Source organism: Cheilinus undulatus, linkage group 12 (genome assembly GCF_018320785.1).
Source record: "Cheilinus undulatus linkage group 12, ASM1832078v1, whole genome shotgun sequence".
Lineage (NCBI taxonomy): Eukaryota > Metazoa > Chordata > Actinopteri > Labriformes > Labridae > Cheilinus > Cheilinus undulatus.
This window is the reverse complement of record NC_054876.1, coordinates 21,265,858-21,287,229: the sequence shown is the minus strand read 5'-3', so window position 1 is coordinate 21,287,229 and position 21,372 is coordinate 21,265,858. Positions and strand designations below refer to the sequence as shown.

At 38.0% G+C, this 21,372-nt stretch overlaps 1 protein-coding gene across 2 annotated transcripts in view; it reads right to left on the bottom strand.

Annotated features, from left to right (window-relative positions):
• LOC121519122 (core histone macro-H2A.1) overlaps positions 1 to 20,564 on the bottom strand; it is a 28,967-nt gene extending 8,403 nt beyond the window's left edge. The window contains exons 1-7 of one of the 2 annotated variants that reach the window (XM_041801915.1): positions 20,110 to 20,564; positions 18,662 to 18,862; positions 17,801 to 17,907; positions 17,441 to 17,632; positions 16,951 to 17,058; positions 10,986 to 11,085; positions 4,863 to 4,952 (exon numbers count right to left, since the gene is read on the bottom strand). In XM_041801915.1, coding sequence (XP_041657849.1) covers positions 4,863 to 4,952; positions 10,986 to 11,085; positions 16,951 to 17,058; positions 17,441 to 17,632; positions 17,801 to 17,907; positions 18,662 to 18,833 — 769 coding nt within the window. In that variant the 5' untranslated portion in view covers positions 18,834 to 18,862; positions 20,110 to 20,564. Of the gene's footprint in view, positions 1 to 4,862; positions 4,953 to 8,431; positions 8,523 to 10,985; positions 11,086 to 16,950; positions 17,059 to 17,440; positions 17,633 to 17,800; positions 17,908 to 18,661; positions 18,863 to 20,109 lie in introns of both variants that reach the window. The other variant, XM_041801916.1, reaches the window with a different exon arrangement.
• Positions 20,565 to 21,372: the final 808 nt, after the last annotated feature.

Sequence of the window (21,372 nt, the reverse complement as noted above, 5' to 3'; positions counted from 1 at the left end):
AGGTCAGCAAAATCATGGTCCACTGTAAGGTTAATCCATGATAACAACATATCATTTTTAACCTAAATAATAACCACTCTTATCAAAGCAACAAAAATAAATTTTCTTTAATTAATGCTTTACCCTTTTTCAAAATGTGAACCCCTTTTTCTTAAAACAGAATAACCTTTTAATTGGTGATGTTAATGTGGATGAACACACTGAACTAAATGATGAGGAAAGTAATGTCAGGCTTTACAGCTGTGCACAAACTTATTCTGTAAAAGAACAGAATAATTTTTAAAAGAAACAAAAGGGTGAAAAGTAGCAGAGATCGGTTGAAGGGAAAAGGGCGAAATGGGTAAAAAGTGGCAAAAATGCACATCAAGTGTCAAGAAAGAGTTAAAGGTTGCAAAAAGTGTCAAAAATTGGGAATAGTGGAAAAGAAAAGTAGAAAAAAATGGGCATAAAGGGGCAAATATAGCCAAAAAGTGGCAAGCAAGGGTGAAAATGGCAAAAGTGGGTGAAAAGGTGCAAAAAATTGTCTTACTGTGTCAAAAAAGGAGTGTCAAAAAGTAGGAAAGAGAAGTGGCAGAAATGGGCAAAAAAGGCAAAAATGGTGAAAAGTCTCAAAAATTAGGCAAAAATGAGGGAAAAGTGGCAAAAACATTGCATAAGTGTGCAAGGACTGTCAAAAATGGGTTTAAAGTGGTTAAAAAAAAAGTGGCAAAAATGGGCAAAAGGGGCAGCTAAAATAGCCAAATATGGCAAAAAGAAATGTTGCAGAATGTTTGCAGGTGGCAAATATGGGTTAAAAACTGTAAAAACAGAATAGAAAAGGCAATAAGAAGTGGCAAACGTTTGGTTAAAAGTGGCAAAAAACGGTGGCAAATATGGATGGAAAAAGTAGTGAAACTGGTAAATAGTAGGAGTAAATAATTTCAACATCAGAACCCAATAAAAGCTTGAAACAATTTTCAGCTCCCAACTGAGGAAACTGTTAGCCGGTATGCTGACACCAATACTACTGATCCAACACACATGTACTTAAAACATCAATAAATCACAACTCTCCATTTTTTAGGGGCCCAGCCAATTCTTTGGGCAGGCCTGTGGATGAATCATTTAGTTACTTTTCTAGTTTTAATATGATTAATTCAATAATTTAATTCCATAAAGGTGTAAAAGTATCATTGACATGTTTGCAATGACTTTATCAATCAATGAAAGAATCAACCAATCCTTTGTTGCTCTGTCCTCTGAATGATGAGTTCTACATTTAAAAAGCAAATTCCTTTTATAAACTGCATGTCCTCATTTACTGATTTAAAACATGCTGAAGTGCTGGTCAGCTAAACTGGTAGAGCAGGCATCTCATGTAGACTACAGTCCCCTCTGAACTGGTCGCTGGAAGTCATCCCCCAATCTCTCACCTCACAATTACTGTCTATCTTCAGATGTCTCATCAAATAAAGAGGGGAAATCTGAATCATCTTGGCTGCCTAATGAGAAACAATCAGTTATTTATTTCACCCTTAAAAGACCAAAAACTTAAATAACATGTCCCAGCTAATGTCATTAAATCACCTTTTTTATTAAGTTATTCTTAAATCCAAACTGAATTTACTCAGAAAAAGAAGTGCATCGTAACACAGCACATGACTGAACTGAACAGCTGCAGACTAACTTTTTGTTAATAGACAAGTTAGTGAATTGTGCTACAGTACTTTCAGTTGTAACCAGACACAAAAAGAAATAGTGTCTGAGATTTAACAAGTAGAAATTATCTGTCATTTGCCTTTCTAAACAATTAATGTTTTAAATGCTGTGCCTCAATCACCATTAGAGCACTTTAACTGGCAAAGGCACCATATAAAACAGTTATTAAGCTCATACCCTCATATTTTCTTTAAACTCACTATCTAAGATCACATCCATGTGATGTCCATGCATTGCAAAGTAGGATAAAGTTCTTCCTGATTTAGGAATATTGAAATGTATTTGGTGTTTTCTATTGAACACACTGAAGAACTCTGGCACCTGCTTGGCTTTTAAACTGAGAATTTTCCTCACATAATCCTGATGAGAAAACTCTTTTTACAAGTACTTTAAACATCCTGAAATAGTTTTTTGACAGCTGTTCTGAACCAGGATGACTGTTTGGCTGATCCCAGATCCCCCAGAATCCCTGACAGGCTCTGCTGGCTCTCTGTTCAGTCACCTGGTAATCTATTTATGAGCTCCAGCAGAGAGCGGGATTATGATGCTGAGCTGTTTGGCTGAAACTGAATGAGAGCAACAGTGAAGGTGGGGAGTGTTTGAAAAATCAAGTGTGAGTGATGAATAATGAGAGAGACAGATGGAGGAAGAATAAGAGAGGGACAGAAGGAGGGAATGAGACGAATTGACTGAAAGATGAAATAATCTGTAAGGGCTCAAATAATACAGCTCCCTGAAGGCTGAAGCCTTCAGATTTAAACTGAAGTCACCATGAACAGACATTATGTGCCAGTGATGTCTTTGATCTTTCTCTGTTTCTCTAAAAAGTCCAGTTAAAAAGGAAACTGTCATTTCTATCCTTATACAGAGGAATGAATGAGTCAAATTTGTGTCTTCACACCCAGAGACTGTTCTACTGACATCATTTTATAAATGCAGAAACTACAGAAAAAAACACAGAGCCCTGTTTAGATTGGCCTGTGTAAAGAGAGACTTAGAGGATACAATGACATCACTGTCATAGGAGTTGGGTGGATCCAAAGAAGATCAATATGCAAAACTTCTCCAGTGGTGACACTGGAAGAGAGTCAGGAAACATCAGTGTTGCTGAGGCAGAGAGCAACCAAAACATAACAAAGAGGCAGCACCAGAGCAAAACAGTGATAAGGGAGAGAACTTTAGGGTTTTTTCTAGTTGTATGTAAGCTCAAGTCAAGCTGCAAACTTTGTGGCTAGAAAAGGAAGCCAATGCAGATGTGTAAAAAAACCCCTGCAGTTCATAGAGGGTCCACTAGATGCTGGCTGATGAAGCACCTCAGGTCACAGATGAATTCTGTGTTAAAACGGCCGTTTTTAAAGCGGAGACAAACGTGTTTAAAGCCGGTTCAAAAAATTAGTTAAGCTGAAAAAGTTCAGGTCTGTCTGAGCACAAACTTTACAGGTGGTTAGTTTATACTTTGCTTTAATCCGTTTCGAATTTCAGAAAGATACTAGCTACTCATAGTTATAGTTATGCAATTATGACGGCAAACCAGTCGATTTAGCTGTTTGTTAGGAGACTTAAGACCCACCTCAGCTCCATCCCTTTGTCTGTTTCCAAGTCGATCAAAATTCAGCGGAGACATTTTTAATATGGCTTCAAAAGTCCTCTCCAGCAACCTAACAGCTGACGTCATTCAGGCTTTGTCCAATGTTTTTCACAATTGCTTTGCTTAAATCACACTCAACTTTGAGATATTGCAGCAATACTTGCATATACTCAGCGCCAAGTGCTTTACTATAAAACAATGTCTAATAATTCAATAATTTATTTTCCACTCATAATGATGTTCCCACTTCACCTTAAAATTAATACGAGAATGATCAATAGTTTAAATAAACTACCAAAAGTTTTAGATCTTGAGTCATATTTTTCACCAACAGTAGGTGTGGATAAAAAGGGAACACTGTCTGAAGTGCACATAAACATAGGCAAGATGCCTCATCCTTTTGAAATGGAAGAGTGACTGTCCTTGCTCTTTTGGCAGTTGGATTTGTGAGGTCATTTATCCTCTCAAAATAGAAAAGATAAGATATACACAACAGGGGACCACTGGGAAGTTTGATGCAGTCTGGCAGCCGTTTACTTCCTATGCAGAGAATATTTCTAGGCCTCTTGATAATTGACAATGGTATTACTGTGTCCTCATATAAGTCTGTGAACTGGTATGCAAGTTATTTTTATTGTTATTTATTTTTTCATTTCTAATTTTCCCTTTTTGTCACCGTGTGCTGTTTTTCTAACTTATTGTTTAATTTAGACCCTTCTTTTAGTTATGTCTTTAGTTTTCAAGTTCTCTTTTTGCCTTGTCTATATAAGAAAAAATCTATCAAAATACATTGCCTAAAAAACACACAAAGGCATCGTTTGGGTAAAAAAAACACTACCACAGTATTTGTTAATTTTAGATGGAGTACAGGAGTTTGCTTGCATTTTTTGGTCATTAAAAACAAGAAAAAAATTCAACATTTGGTGTCCAGTAGGGGTGTAACGGATCACAGAAGTCACAGTTTGGTTCATACCTCCCTTTTAGGGTCACAGTTCAATATGGGTTGGGTTAATCAATAAAAAAGGCACACAGAGTCCAAGATTTATTTCTGGGTTTCACTAATTTAGATATATTCTTTAAACTACTATTATGCAGCTTATAGTTTCTTCGATTTAGCGTTTTTAGAGCCATCTGTGTTAGTTGGTACAGCGTGTGCCGTATTAAACATGAGAGACTGTAAAAAATAATTGAACAGAAATAAATGTCACAACCAGACAAATACCAATACAGACCAATAATGACTAACTATTTCCATCACAGAGGTCTAAGGCTTAACTCTGGATATTAAAGCTAAGCCCCATTGTTACAGTAACCTCATCCACATCCATAACTACATAATATGTAACATTTGCTTGTTAAATTTCTGACTGGTAAATGGGGGAAAGGTTGTCTTTCAACTTTATAAAAACTAATACAAAGTCCCAACAGCAGAACGTTCTTTTAGGCTGAACTCTGTCCAGTGCAGCAAGGACAGGCATTGCCTTTTTTAGGAAAAAAAAAAAATCGTTAACTTTCAACAAGGTAAGCAGCAAGCACTGCAGGGCAAGTCCCAACATGATCTTCTCTATGCACTTACCACCAGCCACCTCCAGGGGGCCATTCTTCTTCTTCAATTCCTGCAGTGCATCAGTGAACTCCTTGCCTCCTTTCTTCTCCAGAGCAGAGCCTGTTAATGAAGGAGAGGACTGAAATGATTACATCCTTACACAGCCAACGGACAGACAAACAGACAGCAGGGAGGAGTGAAAGTGATTTCATGCAGAGAGAAAGGCAACCAAGACAACAGATAGAGACAGACATGAAGCAGGCAGACAACGATGCTGTCAGTCATTCACCTGTCTTCTCCCTGAATCTCTGAGCTCTCATACAATCTCCCTGTTTCTCTGTTATGTAGCTTGTTGGACTCAGAAAAAGTCTAATGAAGTGCAAAGTTCCAGAGCTGCTATTTTCCAAATGACTCACCCTGAGTCAGTAAAGTAATGCATTATAGGCCCCAGTCCATAATTACTTCCCTGTGTCCTCACATGCCGCCTGGACTCGGGGCATTTTCTTTCACTGGCATACAAGGGGAGTGGAGGGTTTGTTTAGATAGAAAAAAAGACTAATTTTCCACTCTTTTTTTACATTTGTGCACTCAGGACAAGTAATAAAATTAAGGGAGCAATTATATTAGTTCAACTCTGAAGAGAGAGGAGATATATCTATAATTTATGAGGCCATAGAGGAGGTAACTGTTTCTTTAATTCACATTTTAATGGTTAAATAAGTAATTCCAGATTGAACATGTTATCAGATGGACACCAGATGCACTGTGAGGGAAAGAGGAGCCACAAAGAGAAACAGATTTGAGATTAAGTCAAAAGAGAAATGTATACTCTGGCTGCTATATCATTAAAAATATGCAGAAGAACATTGCAGTAAGCTTAAATTCACCTGTTTAGGAGAAAAAAAAATAGCAAAATGCCCTTTAAATTTACAGACAAGATTAAGAAGAGAAATCAGCTAAAACATCATTATTTTGTAGTTTATGAGGATGTTATATAGTTGTTTTTTTATATAGTTCAGCATGTCTTTTGTCAATGATTACTCTCCCTGTGATCAGCTGGTGTGACAGCATAGTTGAGCGCTGTATTTACAGGATGTGATCAGACATCGCAGCCAAGTGGAACAAAGCAGCAGCAGGCAGCAGCAGACACAAATATACAAACTAGTCCATGTAGATCCTACAACTGTTTACTCAGCATCTTCTTCATGACAAACAGCACGCTGACATGTGATGACTACCTAAGGCTAACATATACTGTATTGTTTCTTCAGAGGGATTAGTTATAAAGATGAGGCACTGTGCATCCTCAGGGATTAAGGCAACAGACACAAAACCCAGTAATGTGAAAGGAAAATATTCCTTTTTATACATTTTGCAGCCTTTCTGTAGTTGCATGACGCAACAATTAACTTGCAGAAACTTGAAAGTTGCTTCATAAAGTGATATTTCCCTGCAGATAGTTTAATGTTTTGAAAACCTGTCAAAAATTGCTGGCAATTTTCTGTGGTTGAAAAAAGCTACACTTGTTTGTTCTTGGGCTAAGAGCATTAATGCATTAATGATGACGTAATTAAGTTCCATAATGACAGCATGAGTTTTTTTTAATTGCACATGCTTTATTGGCCCTTTCCCTGAAGCCTCAGTGGTCTAAAGTTAGTCCACCACTGCTCCTTAATTAAAGACAGTGAAGAAACCCAAAGTAAAACACGAACAGCTTTCTAAACAAATAAAGACTTGTTTTTTAAAAAGGTGTCCCAAAAAGTGAGATTAACTGTGATTAACATAAATCCTGACATTAATCACATTTGAAAAATTTAATCATCTAAATGCCCTTTTTTATATTAGCTAACAAAAAGTTTTAACACTAGAAAGTTGTCAGGACAGCAATCATTTTGAGCACACTGTAGAAACTGGAGAGGAAATATGTAATTACATAATTTTAAGCCAACAAGTCCTCTTACTACTATAATTGGCGGTGTGTCCATCCATCTCAGTTTGCACAACAAACCATTGTGCCTGATACCACTCACAAGACTTCTTGGGTGTACTAGTTCGAAACTGGTGCCATAAAAAAAACGGAAATATGTAAAGATTGTAAAGACAAAATGTCGCATTGAGTAATAGTGCGTCATGCACTGAAACTATGTAAATAATTCAAAGGCAAAGCTTTAATGCACCCCTTATTGTGTTGTTGGCCTATCACTGCATACGTGCACCGACATGTGGAGATGCTAAGCTAATGAGGATGGTAATAGCAAAACATATATACAGTAAAGGTTTAGCCTGCTGTCTGTGAGGGGTGATGGAAGCGTTTTTGAAACATGAACTTTCCAGAGATCAGGAAACAATTTCACCTCAGTATGACTTCAGATATAATGATGTTTAAATAAGGTCAGAAAACATTACTTTGACATTGCTATAACTAAGCCCTAACCACAAGTTAAATCAGTCTGAGGGTCCCAGATGCTTTTTTTCATCCATGTGTGGTACTGATAAAAAAAAAAAAAAGGATGTGGTTGTTTTCTCAGGGTTTCCTTCATTCAGAGAGGAACCTAATGAGGCTGGTGCTCAAGTGAACACATCATTATAACCTTTAATTAAATGCACTTTCTGTTATTCTGAATATCTAACATGGATTGTTAGAATCTGTGCAGGATGTGGGGAGGTGAGGAGGACCTGAAACACCTGTTGAGGGTACAGGAGGGAGTGGATGGCACCCCCTGCAGGTAATAGTTGGAAATCCAGCAGGAGCAAGATAAAAAGACAGTGTCCCTGCAGACACTTTCATCATAGTTTATATCAGTACAGCCACAGTTGATTCTTTAGGTTCAACCACATATTTTGTTGGCCCTCTGTTTCATGTTTTCTTAATAATAAAGTGCAAAGTTTATAAAGCAATGCTGATAAAAATCAAAACAGCTCTCTTTGCATTAGTCAATTATACTGTTGTAATAATTACCAGATTATCAATCCAACATTATTAACCCTCATTTGGCAAACATGACTATGTTGCAACCAGTTAATTTCTTTACTTTACTGTTAAATTATGTGCATTAAAACAAAAGTGCAGGAAACTCTCAAATAAAGGAACAGCGTCTGCTGCCAACCAACCGCCTTATTTAATGCAGAAGTCTGCCAAATTCAATGAACCTTTTCACAATGTCCCCATTGAGTTAGTGTTCTTGGTTAGGTTTTAACATGAAACACAGTGTGTGACATTCACCCTCTCTGGCAGCTGATTTTCACATCTTGGAAGCTTTAGTTTCCCACAAGCACTTAATTGCTACATAAAATAGTCCCTGCTTGCACATTTCAAGCCTCTGCAAGTTAATTTTCACTCCTGGTAAAATAACAGCTCTTTCAGTCAGTGTTTTGTCATGTTTCGTTAATGCATACATAAGAGCAGCCAGAGAGGAGGACTGTGGGTTTAAAGGGTTTTCTATACAGGGAAGCACTGGCTAATCAGACTAAAAAAGCAGAACACAAAGTGTGCTTAGGCTGTGATGTTTGTCCACACAATGCAGTGCAGAATATCTGGAGAAAGCAGAAAGAGAGCAGACAGGCACTGGCGGTCTCCGTGGTGTCAAAGGTTCCTTTACCTACTTCACCACCTGTATAGAGGGAGGAGTTGGTCGGGTGAACGACAGCGTCGCTCTCCATAATGGAAATGTCAGCTTGGACAACTTGCAACTACAGACGACAATGAAAACAAACAGGCAAACATGGTGGTAAAAACATGGTGAATAAACAGGAGTGACATGATGTGACCAGAAGACATTCAAAAGAAAGGACTAAAGAGAAAAATAGGAGGAAAAAAGACAAGTGAGACTGCTCCTTATTGGCTGAGGACATCATAGGAAACAAGGAAGGCACAGTGAGTGTAATCATATAAGAAGGAAGCAGGGCTGCACACTTAGCCATGATAATGGGGAGCAACATTAAAATTTACATCTTAAACTGGTTTTAAAACAATATTTTGCAATAAGTAGATTTAGAAATGCCCAGATTTCACTTTCTTAATTTTCAAAACTGAAAATTTAGACAATGAAAACAGCCTGAGTCCATTTTCTTACTAATTGTGCCTTCTTTATTTCCTTATTCACCAAAAATGAGCAAAGAAGTTCACGATCACACTCCAGACTGTGGACATTTCAGCCAGACTGCAGTTAGCAGCTGATAAAGTGTCATTACAGATTTCTTCTGTTTTATTTCATTCCAGTGTCCATCCTGAATTACACAGCTTATAAAGCAACATAAAGCTCTGGCAGCCGTCTGAAAGGAAGACAACCTGGACTGAATCTCAACACATCTCTGGCGGTCCTTTCTGAAAAGGGGAGTGTTGATAAATCCTTGAATGTCTTCTAAAGAAATTCCATTTTTGCTTCGGGAATAGTCTTTTATTCATGATTCTATTGATCTGCACAAGGGTATCAGTCTTTCTGCGCCTTATTTTCAGTCAGAGAGCAGGTTCAGACACTAGAGGTTACAGAGGATCAAAGTTAACACCTTCATATGTTTCACAATGTGAGCAACATCATCACGAAGTTTTCTGAGAGCTGACCGACCAGCACCCATCAACAAACACTCCTGCAGAGGAGAGCGAGCTGCTGCTCAGCTTTCAGGTCAGAAACAAAACTGGCAAATCAAAAGCACATTTCTGGCAGTACTTTTGATCAGTTTTATGTCATTTCTAAGATATTCAATGGAGTTTGTTTTCTGTTATCTCTCAAATTTAGTTAGCTAATTTAGTTTTAAACTGAATTTATCTCTTTATTTAATTCCCAGGTCATTAAAAATGTCTATTTCCTACTAGAAGAGGCAGTAGTCTCTGAAATGAAACAACACTGGTCAAAGCTGTCTGAGACATAAGCATGGTGGGGACTGTTCAGAGAAAGTACCAAAGAGTTGTTTGATAAAAGGTAGAACAAAATCTTAATCAAATTAAGAAGTCATTTTTCAAAGAAATTTTAAAATAGTTAGATGCAGATGAGCCAAACATATATTTTACATAATATAATTTTTTTTTTCTGGAGGGTCTGGCTGTTGGATGGTTGGTTTGTTTTTAGTGAACTCTTGTCTGACCAAAGTCTCACCAGTTCAGTAACAGTACAGCGGTGAGAAATCAAATAGATAAAGTGAGAACTAATAGTAAAAAAAAGAAGAAAAAAAAAAAGCAGCGATGCTGAGAATTAAGACATTATTTTCTGGTTGTTCATGATGGTTGTACTCTTAAAAAATTACATGACATTACACAAATGAGCTCAGAGGTGCAGAATCAAGTACTTTATTATCAACACTTAGGCATGGGTGAAAAGGTCTAAATGTCCTATCACGGTATTTTCTTGCTTTTGTGGTAATGGTATTGTATCACGATACTACAAATTTAAGAGAGATAATACATTTTAACTTATATTCCCCCGCTACAACCCTCCTTCTCCCCCCTCTGAGTCACTTCTTTCTCACTGCACCCATAATTTTAAGTGTCCAACCAAATCTTTCAAGTTGCTCAAAGTGTGAATAAATTAGTGCAGTCAAATGATTAACATTTTTTTATCAGATTATTCACAGTGTTGCTGTGGATTAATTTCGATCAACCATGATTATATATAATTAATTTTTAATCTATATTAATCGCGTTTCATTTTGCATAAGCAAACAGACTCAAGAAAGAAGGGAATATATATGCCAGGGCTATTCAATTACAAATTCAACTGGGACAAATTTTTGTTCCGTCTTGTTTTTTTTGTACTCAAATTTCCCATCGAGAGGGCCAAGGTGCTGTTTAGTGTCCTCCATATCGAGTTCGTTGATGACTACCGGATCAACAGCCCATTTGCGCATGCGTGGCAGCATGCTCGACAGTAACCCTACTTGGACAAACTACCCGAAATGCATTGCCAGAGACGTTTCAGCGATTTTGAGTCATTCTGCGCTGTAGATGGGTTAATTGCATTCAAATTTTTAATCAGATTAATCATGATGATGGATTAATCTGCATTAACTTGTCAATTTTGACAGCCCTCGAATAAATACATCTCGTGGTAGAGAAAAGTTTGTCATTTTTAGTCTAACTCCATTGAAAACCTTGTAAACATTCAAGGATTTTACATCTCAACCCCACTGGGACCTGAGAGGATGAGGGGGGGGGCTCACCTAGATCATCTTTAAGTTCAAGTTCAGCATTGGTGGGGTTGATGACCCCCTCCACGTCAAAGCCAGCCAAGTTACTGACCTCGCTGTGGATAAGGTTGAGCTGCAGAGGAGGAGGAGGCATGCAGAGGAGGAGGGAGAGCAAGGGTGAGGAGGAGGGGAAGGAAGCAAAGCCATTAAAACCAGATTCACATCAGTTTCTGAAGAGATACCTTGACTTTTTGATGTTTTATTGAACATCAGCAGCTGTATGCACACAGCTAGTAAATGCTGCATATGTGTGATCTAATGTCTAAATGTCGACTGACAGCTTACGCTCTATGAGCCATATGTAAATGCGTTTAATGTTATTACCTCGCACAGAAACACTGCAACACATGCTACAATGCTGACTGTTTCTGCTCTTATTTTCAGTGTAAAATGAATCTAATGAAAAAGTTCAGCAGAGAACAGCAGGCCTGCAGATGCATTGACTGAGAAATACTGAATTATTTAAAATGTCAATGGAGAAAGCCTAAATAATGAGGCACACATTTGAAAAACACAAGCAAAAGGCTTTAACTGAGAGTGATGGATTCAATAAAGGATGTGTAGAAAACAAAACATTAAATATTTGTTCCCTGAGGATACATATTGTAAAGTGTGGCAGCAGGAAAGGCATGAGAACTGGTGAGATGGTTGAGCTGTGTTATAAAAGTGTCACACTAAACAGTTACACTTATTGCATTAGAATGTGCAAGAATTATACACTATAATCTTTAATTCTTCAGACATGAATCAGAGAGATAATGTAAATACTGAAACTCTTGGTCGTGTTTTCTTAGTTTATCATTATGGAATACATTTTGTTTTGTTTTGGAAGATGCTTGAATACAGAAAGTTAATCTTCTGTGTATTTTGTAAGGGGTACATTTTGAAATTACTACTGCTGGAACAGTGAGGGCGAAAAGCTGGTTAAAAGTGACTACGCAGGCCAGCTTCATGCTGCAAGCGCTCCCAGAATATTTTGTTGGTGGCCTGCACCCTGAAGCTGAAAAGTCACTTTTTTACAGTCAGTTTCATCTGAAAACAGAAAGCACAACAGCCCATCACTATGCAGCTTGGACAGTTTCAGTGGAGCTGTGCCATTAACTCCTTTGCATAGCAACACGGTAAAGTTTGATAGAGATCCACATACAAAAACACAGCTCTTATTTCTGATAAGAAGTGGATATGCTGTTTTTGGGACTTGGGAGGGAAAAAAAGTGTTCTTTAGAAAGTGGAAATTCTTCCAAAGGCTGAGCTATATAATACATGCAAGACTTTTAATCAGTGTTTGTATGGATACAACAGGAATTTCAGAGAAAACCTCATTTTTAATCTGCCTTATAAACAGCTAATAATGCATATTTCTTTTAGAATAAAGGAATAATCTGGTTATTTTTGTCCTTTGTACATCATCGTCACAGAGCTAATATGAACCACTGAATTTTCTTGCTCTGTCAAATCAGATGTTTCTTATGAAAAAAGAGGCCTCTAGGTATAATTTCACCATTTCAGAATATTATGTGTTATAGTGTTATATTTACATTAGGATACACTGTAAATCTGGTGTAAGCCTTACATATACTGCAGTCAGTATAGCATAAGTCCAGTTGTTCCTCAATGATGTAAGCTATTCTTACTGTTTACAGACTTGTAGATTTGCTTCAAAGCTATTAAAACTGAAAGTAATTGTAGTTTAGTAAGTTACTTTGTACTAATTGTTTTTGTTTTATTTTTTCTGGATGTACTGAAAATTTTCAGCTCAAAATCTTACTGATAATGTGGGAATATCATTGAACAGAAAAGTCAAAATGTCAAGGTAACCTCCATATTGTTAGGAATTTTCAGCACAAAAGCAACATTATGTTAGTATTTCAGGTCACAACCAAAAAAAACACTTTTCCAAAAATCAATCAACTTAAAAAAGTCACAATCACAAGCCAGAAGCAAAGCATTGAGATTGAAAGCAGCGACAACACAGCAGATTTCAACTGCGTGATTGAATGAACATTAGCAGGAAAAATGCATTTCGGATAATTAAGTATTTAAAACAGAAACAGACTAGCTTTTTCTATTAATGGCTTCATTATCAGACTCAGTAGGAGGTTAACAGCATTCATTTGATTAATTATCATCCACTGATTCAAACAGCTGCTGTAATCTAAGGTCAGCGACAAAATCAAGCGGGGAGCCATTTTCCTAATGAAGTGAGTGTGATGAAGGCAGACAGATACTGCTGCTACTGTGAGGTTAGGCTGAATCTCAAACAATGAAACCACCAAGTGTATTAAAATCAACAAAAGAATCCATTTTGAGAGGGAGTCTCTTGAGCTTCAGCCCCTCCACAGGTGGAGGTCGGTGCTCACAGAAGGAACTAGTAACGTATAAAAGGTGTTTCAATGGATGTATCTCACAGGCAAATCCAAGGAAGAAACTGGTGCACACCAATCACAATAATGCACTTAATCAGGTGCAGAGGACTAACGTTTTAACGCGCCATGCATCTTCATCAGAGTCAAACGACTCTGATGACTCTGATGAAGATGCAGTGAGCATTGAAACGTTAGTCCTCTGCACCTGATTAAACTGCATTAAGTGATTGGTGTGCTCCAGTTTCTTCCTTGGATTTGCCCGTGAGATACATCCATTGATACACCTTAATAATACTGGCTTTTAGAGATACACATCAAGTTTTATATTTGTATATTTATATTTGTAACTTATATAAGTTATTATATTTGTGGTGCGCCTCCATCAAGTGGTCCAATATGGTTCAGTACAGTTTGGCACAGTTTGGTACAGTAAACCTTGCTCTTGTTTGGATTTTGACAGCCAATGACAAACAAGCCTGACTTGTAGTGAAAGAGATTTCAACTCTTTTTAGAGATTCAGATCATTTGGTTAAGCTCAGTTATAAGAGCTGGTCTTCTGGGTCACTTACAGGACTTTGTGTGGTATTATTTTGGGTATTTATGTCTTTGAAACAGCATGGAGAGCGATGCGCTTTCACTTATCTACAGTGTCGAAGACAGTGATCCCCAGTGAGATTTTTCAAATAGATTTTATAATCTCCTTGATAGTGCTTGTGTGCAAAATGGAAAAGGTCTATGCATCTCTCTGTGTGAGAGCGCTAAAATGCCGGCACATCCTCAACATTCCAGATGGTCAAAATGATCGACAGCCTTCAAAATTTTTCATTATCCTTCAAATAAATCTGTCAGTGACGGAGAATTTTTGGTTTACGCAACCTCTGCACAGATAGATCAGTCTAACATCACTATTGGCTGGTACTGTTTACAAACATCTGCCACTGGCTAAAGAATGTGGCATCAACAGATATAAATTAAGACTTATTATTTGGTGTGTCCAGTCTTTTCATGTTGCCATCTGGTACATCTAGCTGCTGAGTCAAGTGAGAAAATTTTCTGATCTAATTTAATGGTCAAGAGTGAGAGAAAATGTTGGCATACTAGTTGTATTACACTGAAATAAGTAATGAAAAAAAGAAATGGTATGTATCCTTACCAGACCAAACTGAACAGGACCATATGGTGTAAATGCAGCTTCATTGTTCTGATCAGACTTTATGTTCTCCAATTTTCAACAAAGATTACTCAACTAACAGTTAAATTAAGCAGATCCAGGGACAATAGCTGACTACAAAAGGAAAGTGAATTATGTGAGCAAAAAAGAACAATAAGCTTTAAATTTATACTAAGAAAATCACGAAGTCTCTGATGCAGCATCAGGTCAGGTTAATAAGTTGGTATTATATTCAACAATCATTAACAAATGCAGGTCGATAAATGCATGCAGTGTCTTAAGCCAAACCTGAGCTGAATCCCTGAACTTTGGAAGTAAATTCCCATGTTTGTACCTTAAATGATGATACTTAAATTGTGTTTTGTTTCATTCAATTTTAGCATTTTAGGTTGTTAAAAAACTGAGGAAACCCATCAAAGTCTTTTGCTACAAAATTAGGTTTGGGACAAAAATCCACCGAGGACACCAATGAAGCAGAAAGTGCTCTGACTGAGCAAAGCCCTTTAAATGTTGCATTTGGAGGGCTTTGTCTGTCTGGTGTTGTCCCAGAGAGTGTTCACAGGATCCAAAATCATATTAGAGCAGTTATTATGATCATGTATTAGTACGGGGTAAAACTAAGAAGCTGACAACTTGTGGCACTGCTTGCATCATTCTTGAGTCATTCCTTCTCTTAGATGTGAAGTCGCTCCTCTGCCTTTTATGTTTTTCAAAGTCAAGTCTATTTTTACAAGACTCTGATCTTGAAAGTTAAAGAACATATGGAAAAAGTTGACATGGCTTCAGAGGCAAATTTACTTCCATGTTTCAGTTCAACAGAATTAAGGTTAAAAAGAAGTTTAGGACCAAAGAATGTGGAGCTAACTGATCTGCAGACAAGCAGTTATCACAACAGATATAGTCCCTACTATAACACTTTCATTTCTATGTTTTGTAGCACTTTATGACCAAATAAAAGTTTGAAGACCAAAATGAGAGTAAAGCATGGTGGAACCTTACATTGATAGAACAACATGTAACCAACTGTCTTTTAATGAGACACCAACGTTAAAAAAAACTGAAGGTACATTGCAACATTAACACTGGCTAATTCCCCTCCTAAACTGGTTCAGCTCTGATGCAGAAGTACAGAGAAAAACTGAAGAACAAGATGTGTTTTGTTATCTAAAGTCTGCAGAAGTTGCAACTGAAAAAATATATTGCAGCTGACAAAAGTACAAATCCCATCTTTTGTTTTAGATTTTTTCTGAGCAATGATCCGATTATTCTGGTGACTTTTGAATAAATTAGACATGGGATTGTCTCAAAAGTGGAGACAGGATCCCCAATGACTGAAAAAACAGAGTTGAACTTGTTTCTTTTCTTTCACTAATAAAATATTAAACCCTCTCTTACTTAAGCCTTTAGAACAAGAAAGTCCTTTTACAGTTGTTCTACCAAATGTAACATCATTTTTTAATCCTATATTAGCGTGTTCACCCCTTCCTTTAGTCATTTCATAGAGACTCAACTCAGGATTTCATGAGCAGGACCACACCTATACTACGTCTCTTCCTGCGTTTCCATAAGTTCAAACCTGACCATCTCCTCCTCTTTCATTCTCACATACCACCCCCTAGGACCTCACCCCATTCCTCCATTGTTCTCAGGAGCTACAACCCAGGAGCTACAGCAGACCCCCCTAAGCTTCCCCAAACTGTTGTCAGCAACCATCACCAACTCAGCAGAATCATTCCAACATCATTAATAAACTTAGCACAAAAAGTAAGGGAATTTGAGTTTGGTAGATTATTTCTTTGTTGTAACAATGCTTCTTGGTAACAAACCTTTATACCGTTGGAAAGCCTGTTTATTTTGCTTTTAAATTGTGCCACTTTTGTAAGGAACATCTATTGTGGGATGAGCAGCATAGCTGAGTATGTGGGTTGCGCCCATGAAAAATTTGCCAAATCTGATGGTGTGGGGTGGCATCTCCCTCACTGGAAAAAAACAAGGCTTATCATCATTGGAGGCAATCTCAATGCAGCATCCAATCCACCAAACACCAAACAAGAGTCAATGGCAGAATAAGCTGTTTGGCACTGGCAGAGAAGATTTGGCACATTTTTCATGGGCGCAACCCACATAACTCAGCTCTGCTGTTCATCCCACATATGCATGTTCCTTACAAATGTGGCACCATTTAAAAGGGTGATACACAGGCTTTCCAACAGTATAAGATTTATTGCCAAGAAGCATTGTTACAACAAAGAAATAATTTACCAAACACAAATTCCCTTACTTTTTGTGCTAAGTTTAAATGAAGGTCAAACTGCATCCTGTTGATGATGTGGTCCTTGCTGGCAAAATATTGAATGAGACCTGCCAGAGGTTGGTATTTTTCCACAGAGAGAGCACTGACCTTCTGACCCAGGAAGAGGCTCTTGGTGGAGAGCACTGTGAAGCTGTCACCTGGAGATCCCTCTGTGGTGCTGTCTGCTGATGCTGACTTGCTCACCTCACCCTGTTTCTGTAGGAGACATACAAATACATAACGTCATCATGTGCTTCTTTACTTTCAACAAAAGGAATATGGTCTTCTGTGCAGAGGCAACAGGTTAGGCTCAACTACTAAAATGTCAGTGTTACAATTTTGCAAAATTGAGGGACTGATGTAAACAAATCTTAATTCACTTCAACTCATCAATTTCATGCACTCATTAAAGAATGTTGTTTTCAGTGCACCAAACATGAATAAAAAGTGGTTTAAATAAAACATTTCTAATGCTCTTCAGCAGCCAAACAAATACTTAATAACATCTGTTCATTCATTACACTTTGTCTCTCTCTAAAGCAGGCACATTCAGTACTGATCTCAAAAAGCGCTGTGGTCTGTTTACTTAGTTCAGTACCTTCGCCTTCCCTCCTGCCTTTCTCCCGCTAATTTTCTTGGCTGTAGATTTCTTGACTGGTTTAGATTTCTTCTCGGGTGCAGGTGAGACAGGGCTCTCAAGTTTTCCCTTTGCTCCTCTCTTCTTAGCCAACAGCTCTGGATGGATGTTGGGCAGAACTCCACCTGCAGCGATGGTCACTCCTTTCAGCAACTGAGAGAGAAGAGATTAAAATGTACACAAGGTCATGCTTTGGTAATTTAATTGTAGACATGCTGTAAAATGAAAACCTGAGTTGCAAAAGAACAAATATGAGCTAATGTTCTATTTTCTGTTCTGAAAATAGACGCAATATCACCCCCCCCCCTCCATTCAGCAGACCTGGTTCAACTCCTCATCATTTGCGATGGCCAGCAGGATGTGTCGTGGTGTGACGCGACCCTTCTTGTTGTCTCTGGCTGCGTTACCAGCCAACTCCAGGATTTCAGCTAAATGGGGAAAAAAGATGAATAATTAAAGCAGATGATCTATAACTGCTCTAATCAAACAATCTGTTCATTTTCACAGATTCATAAGAAAACTCAGTTAATTTTAACTGAATACGTATCTTGTTTTCCTTTTACTCCAAAGATTAGTATAGAGTTTAATCAGTCAATACAAATAGAAAAATGTATTATCAGGACCCAAAGATAAAGTTCTCCAAATAAGACCCCATAATTATTCTGACTAAATACCAGGAGAGGGTAAAGCTCAATGTGAAGCTTTCTGAATAGTTCCTTATTGTTGGCAGGTACCGCATTTTGCTGCATCTCTGTGTTACTGTGATCTGACTTACTACATCTGATCACTAGGATTTTGTGAGTATTATTCTTACATTAAAATAACAGTTAACAAAATAAAACTGCCTTTACTTGAGAAAAATATATATTTTTCAATGGGCTTATTTTGGAGTTATTTCTTGACTTTAGATAAGAACAGTTTCATCTGTTTAGTACATGACTAAAATATCTCAAACTAAGTAGTTGCTACTCCTGCTGCTGCTGAATCAAAAAGAAACCATTGAAATTTCTTTTGTTGGATGAGGAAAAACTTGCAAGGCTGCCACCAAGGCTTCAGCTATTTCAGTGAGCTGTAGTATTTTGTGACAAAAATACTTAGAAACCCCCTGCAGATTTGTTGCCTCCTGTGTTTAATCCACTTTTAATCTCTTCCTTCCTGTGATCTCCAAACAATAAATCTCACCAGTGAGGTACTCGAGGACAGCAGCCAGGTAGACAGGTGCTCCCACCCCTATGCGATATTTAGGCAGGCCCCTTTTGATGTAGCGGAGCATGCGCCCCACAGGGAAGATGACCCCGGCCTTGGTGGACCGGGACGTCTTGGTCGTCTTCTTCTTTCCTCCTCGGCTGGACATAGTGCTGAGTCCACTACCAGTGATGGGCTCTGGATGGACACATAAGCATTGCGCATTAACAGATGTGATTCACTCCTAATAATCTACAGTTTATCTTTGATACTGATAATAAATCGGTATACTTTAATAATGTCTGCTTCAATTAAGGACAACACTAACAGGTTACATTGGCTGTGATCGGTTTTTTTTTTTTTGTTGTTGTTTTTTTTTTTTTTTCAAAAAACCATTAAGGCGTCCATATTTTTTGACCCATTATAAATTGCAGATATAGAAACATGTTGATCCAGCCTCCACCGGTTTCCACACCATACCAACTACACATAACAAGAAAAAAATATATTATTAGTATGCCAAATCCTTTAGTGAGTCCATCTGTCAGCCTCTTGTAAAACTAAAGTTGTTTGTTCAGTTCATTTTAGGAGTTAATACAAACTTGGGTCAACTTAAAGAAGAAAGCAATGAGAAAGCAGTGGTTATCACTGCTTTTGTCCGGATATTAAATGAATTAGCTAATTATGACATTTGCAATTGACGTCGTAATTCAAATTTAATCATGCACAAATATTTTTTCAGGGTAAACATAGTTCAATATTGACAGTTCGAGACAAACAAGTCTGTTATTTTAAGACATGTAACAATGATTGTGATTTAAGTATTTTTTATTGCACCAGATGTCGACATCAATTAGCTGTCTGTAACTGAATCAATTAGCAAAAACAAAGGCCACGTTTTTCCCTAAACATGTTCTTATACTGAAATCACATTGTACCACACATTTGTGTGACTTAAAAAATTCAGTGTTATTGACAAACAGACAGCAGATGCTACATCTGCGGCATTTGTCCGCTCTGGTCAGGTGTATGATTAGGTAGGTGGGCAGTTCTCGCTGCTGGACACAGACAACACAGCGATTTCCGCATGCCAACAGCCCGACGGATGTCTCGCGCCGGAAAATCCCCTACATAAACAGACTGGTCGACTAAACAAAATGGCAAATTGAGCTGTCAAACGACCTGGGGACATTTTCTCGTTAAGGTCAGCGAGCTTTCGGGTTGAAATAACCCCGGCAGAGCCGCGGCAACTGCCCGCTCCTCCCTCCCTCCCCTCCCCGCTTGTCAGCTCCAGCAGCACGGTCTTCGCTCTCGGCCTCCATGCCACAAAACAACGAAATGGCAATGTTAATGAATCAGGAGAGCGACAGCAAACATGCTCGGTTGGCGAGAGGAGACCGTACTCGACTCGACAAGGAAGTGTGCAAACCCATTGGATTACTTACAAAACAGGGAAGAGTGGAAAATGTCTCCCGTTCTCCGGTAACAAGCCTGGGCAGAGTCCTCGACTCCCACAATTCACAGCGAGCTGAAATATCGCAGCGATCCAGAGCTGCCCGCCGAGCAATGCAAACTGCTGGAGAGCAAACCTGCTGATCTGCTACCGAACTGATCTTTAACCCTTTAGAGCATTACTGTATCCAAGAAACCACGTGGTTTGGGCTGCAATGTTGCCTGTTTCCCGAGCAGATCGATGGCAGCTGTTGCCTTGAGTTTTCACATAGTGTAGCCTTGGACCAGGGGCGTCTCTAATTCCGGGCACCTTTTAAAGAAAATAAAACGCCTACCCTGACACATGACTTGCTTGATACGCTTATCTAGTAGCCGAAAATTTGAATTCTTCACAAGATCCAAATTTAATTTGATTCTCGATTCAATATCAATTCATGTAGGGATATTTTAGCAAAACCTATGTTGCTTCTACATTTAAAAGATTCTCAGAGTACTTTAGATGGAAATACCACAAAGAATGTACATTATTAAAAAATATCAGGGTTTGCATTAAAAATTGACCCCAAACAAGAAGTATTTACATCACCATATTACATCCATGTGGCACATCCTGGATATGGCCTCTTTTTTTCCAGTTTGCCTTTGGCTTTGTAGTGTTAAAACCCTGGCAGAGCTCCCAGGCTCCACTATGTTTGTTTTAACAGTCATTTATTTTAAGTCCAAGTTGAAACTCTTGTTGTTAGATGAATAAAAACAAAAATATGTAAATTTTGATACATTATTTTTACAAAGTTTTATTAAGTTCATGATGTATAATGACACTGAAGCTTATAATGTTTAACCTGTGGTAGTAGTAGTAATAGTCACATTTTCAGATATAGTGCATACAGTGTGGTGCTTAAATGTTTCTGTCCTGCCATCATACATTTCTGTCTGTCTGCTGTTTGTGAGGTGTGTGCTACTAGTATAGACAGACACCTATGCTCTTTAAACAACAGAACCATAGCACTGACAAAAAGAAATGTGCATCGTTATCTATCATATTATGTACATTGTATGTTGTTGTAAATGTTATATTATGCTAACCTGACATGCCAGATGGATGTGTTTCACACATCCATCTGGGAAAGCTTCAATAGGAAATGTTTGAGAAAAAGCAGAGGGTTTGAAAAAACTCAGACTATGATTGGGTGAACATTCTGTCTGTCACATCTCTATGGGCCAATCAGAGCAACAAAACATGTGACGTAGCCGCT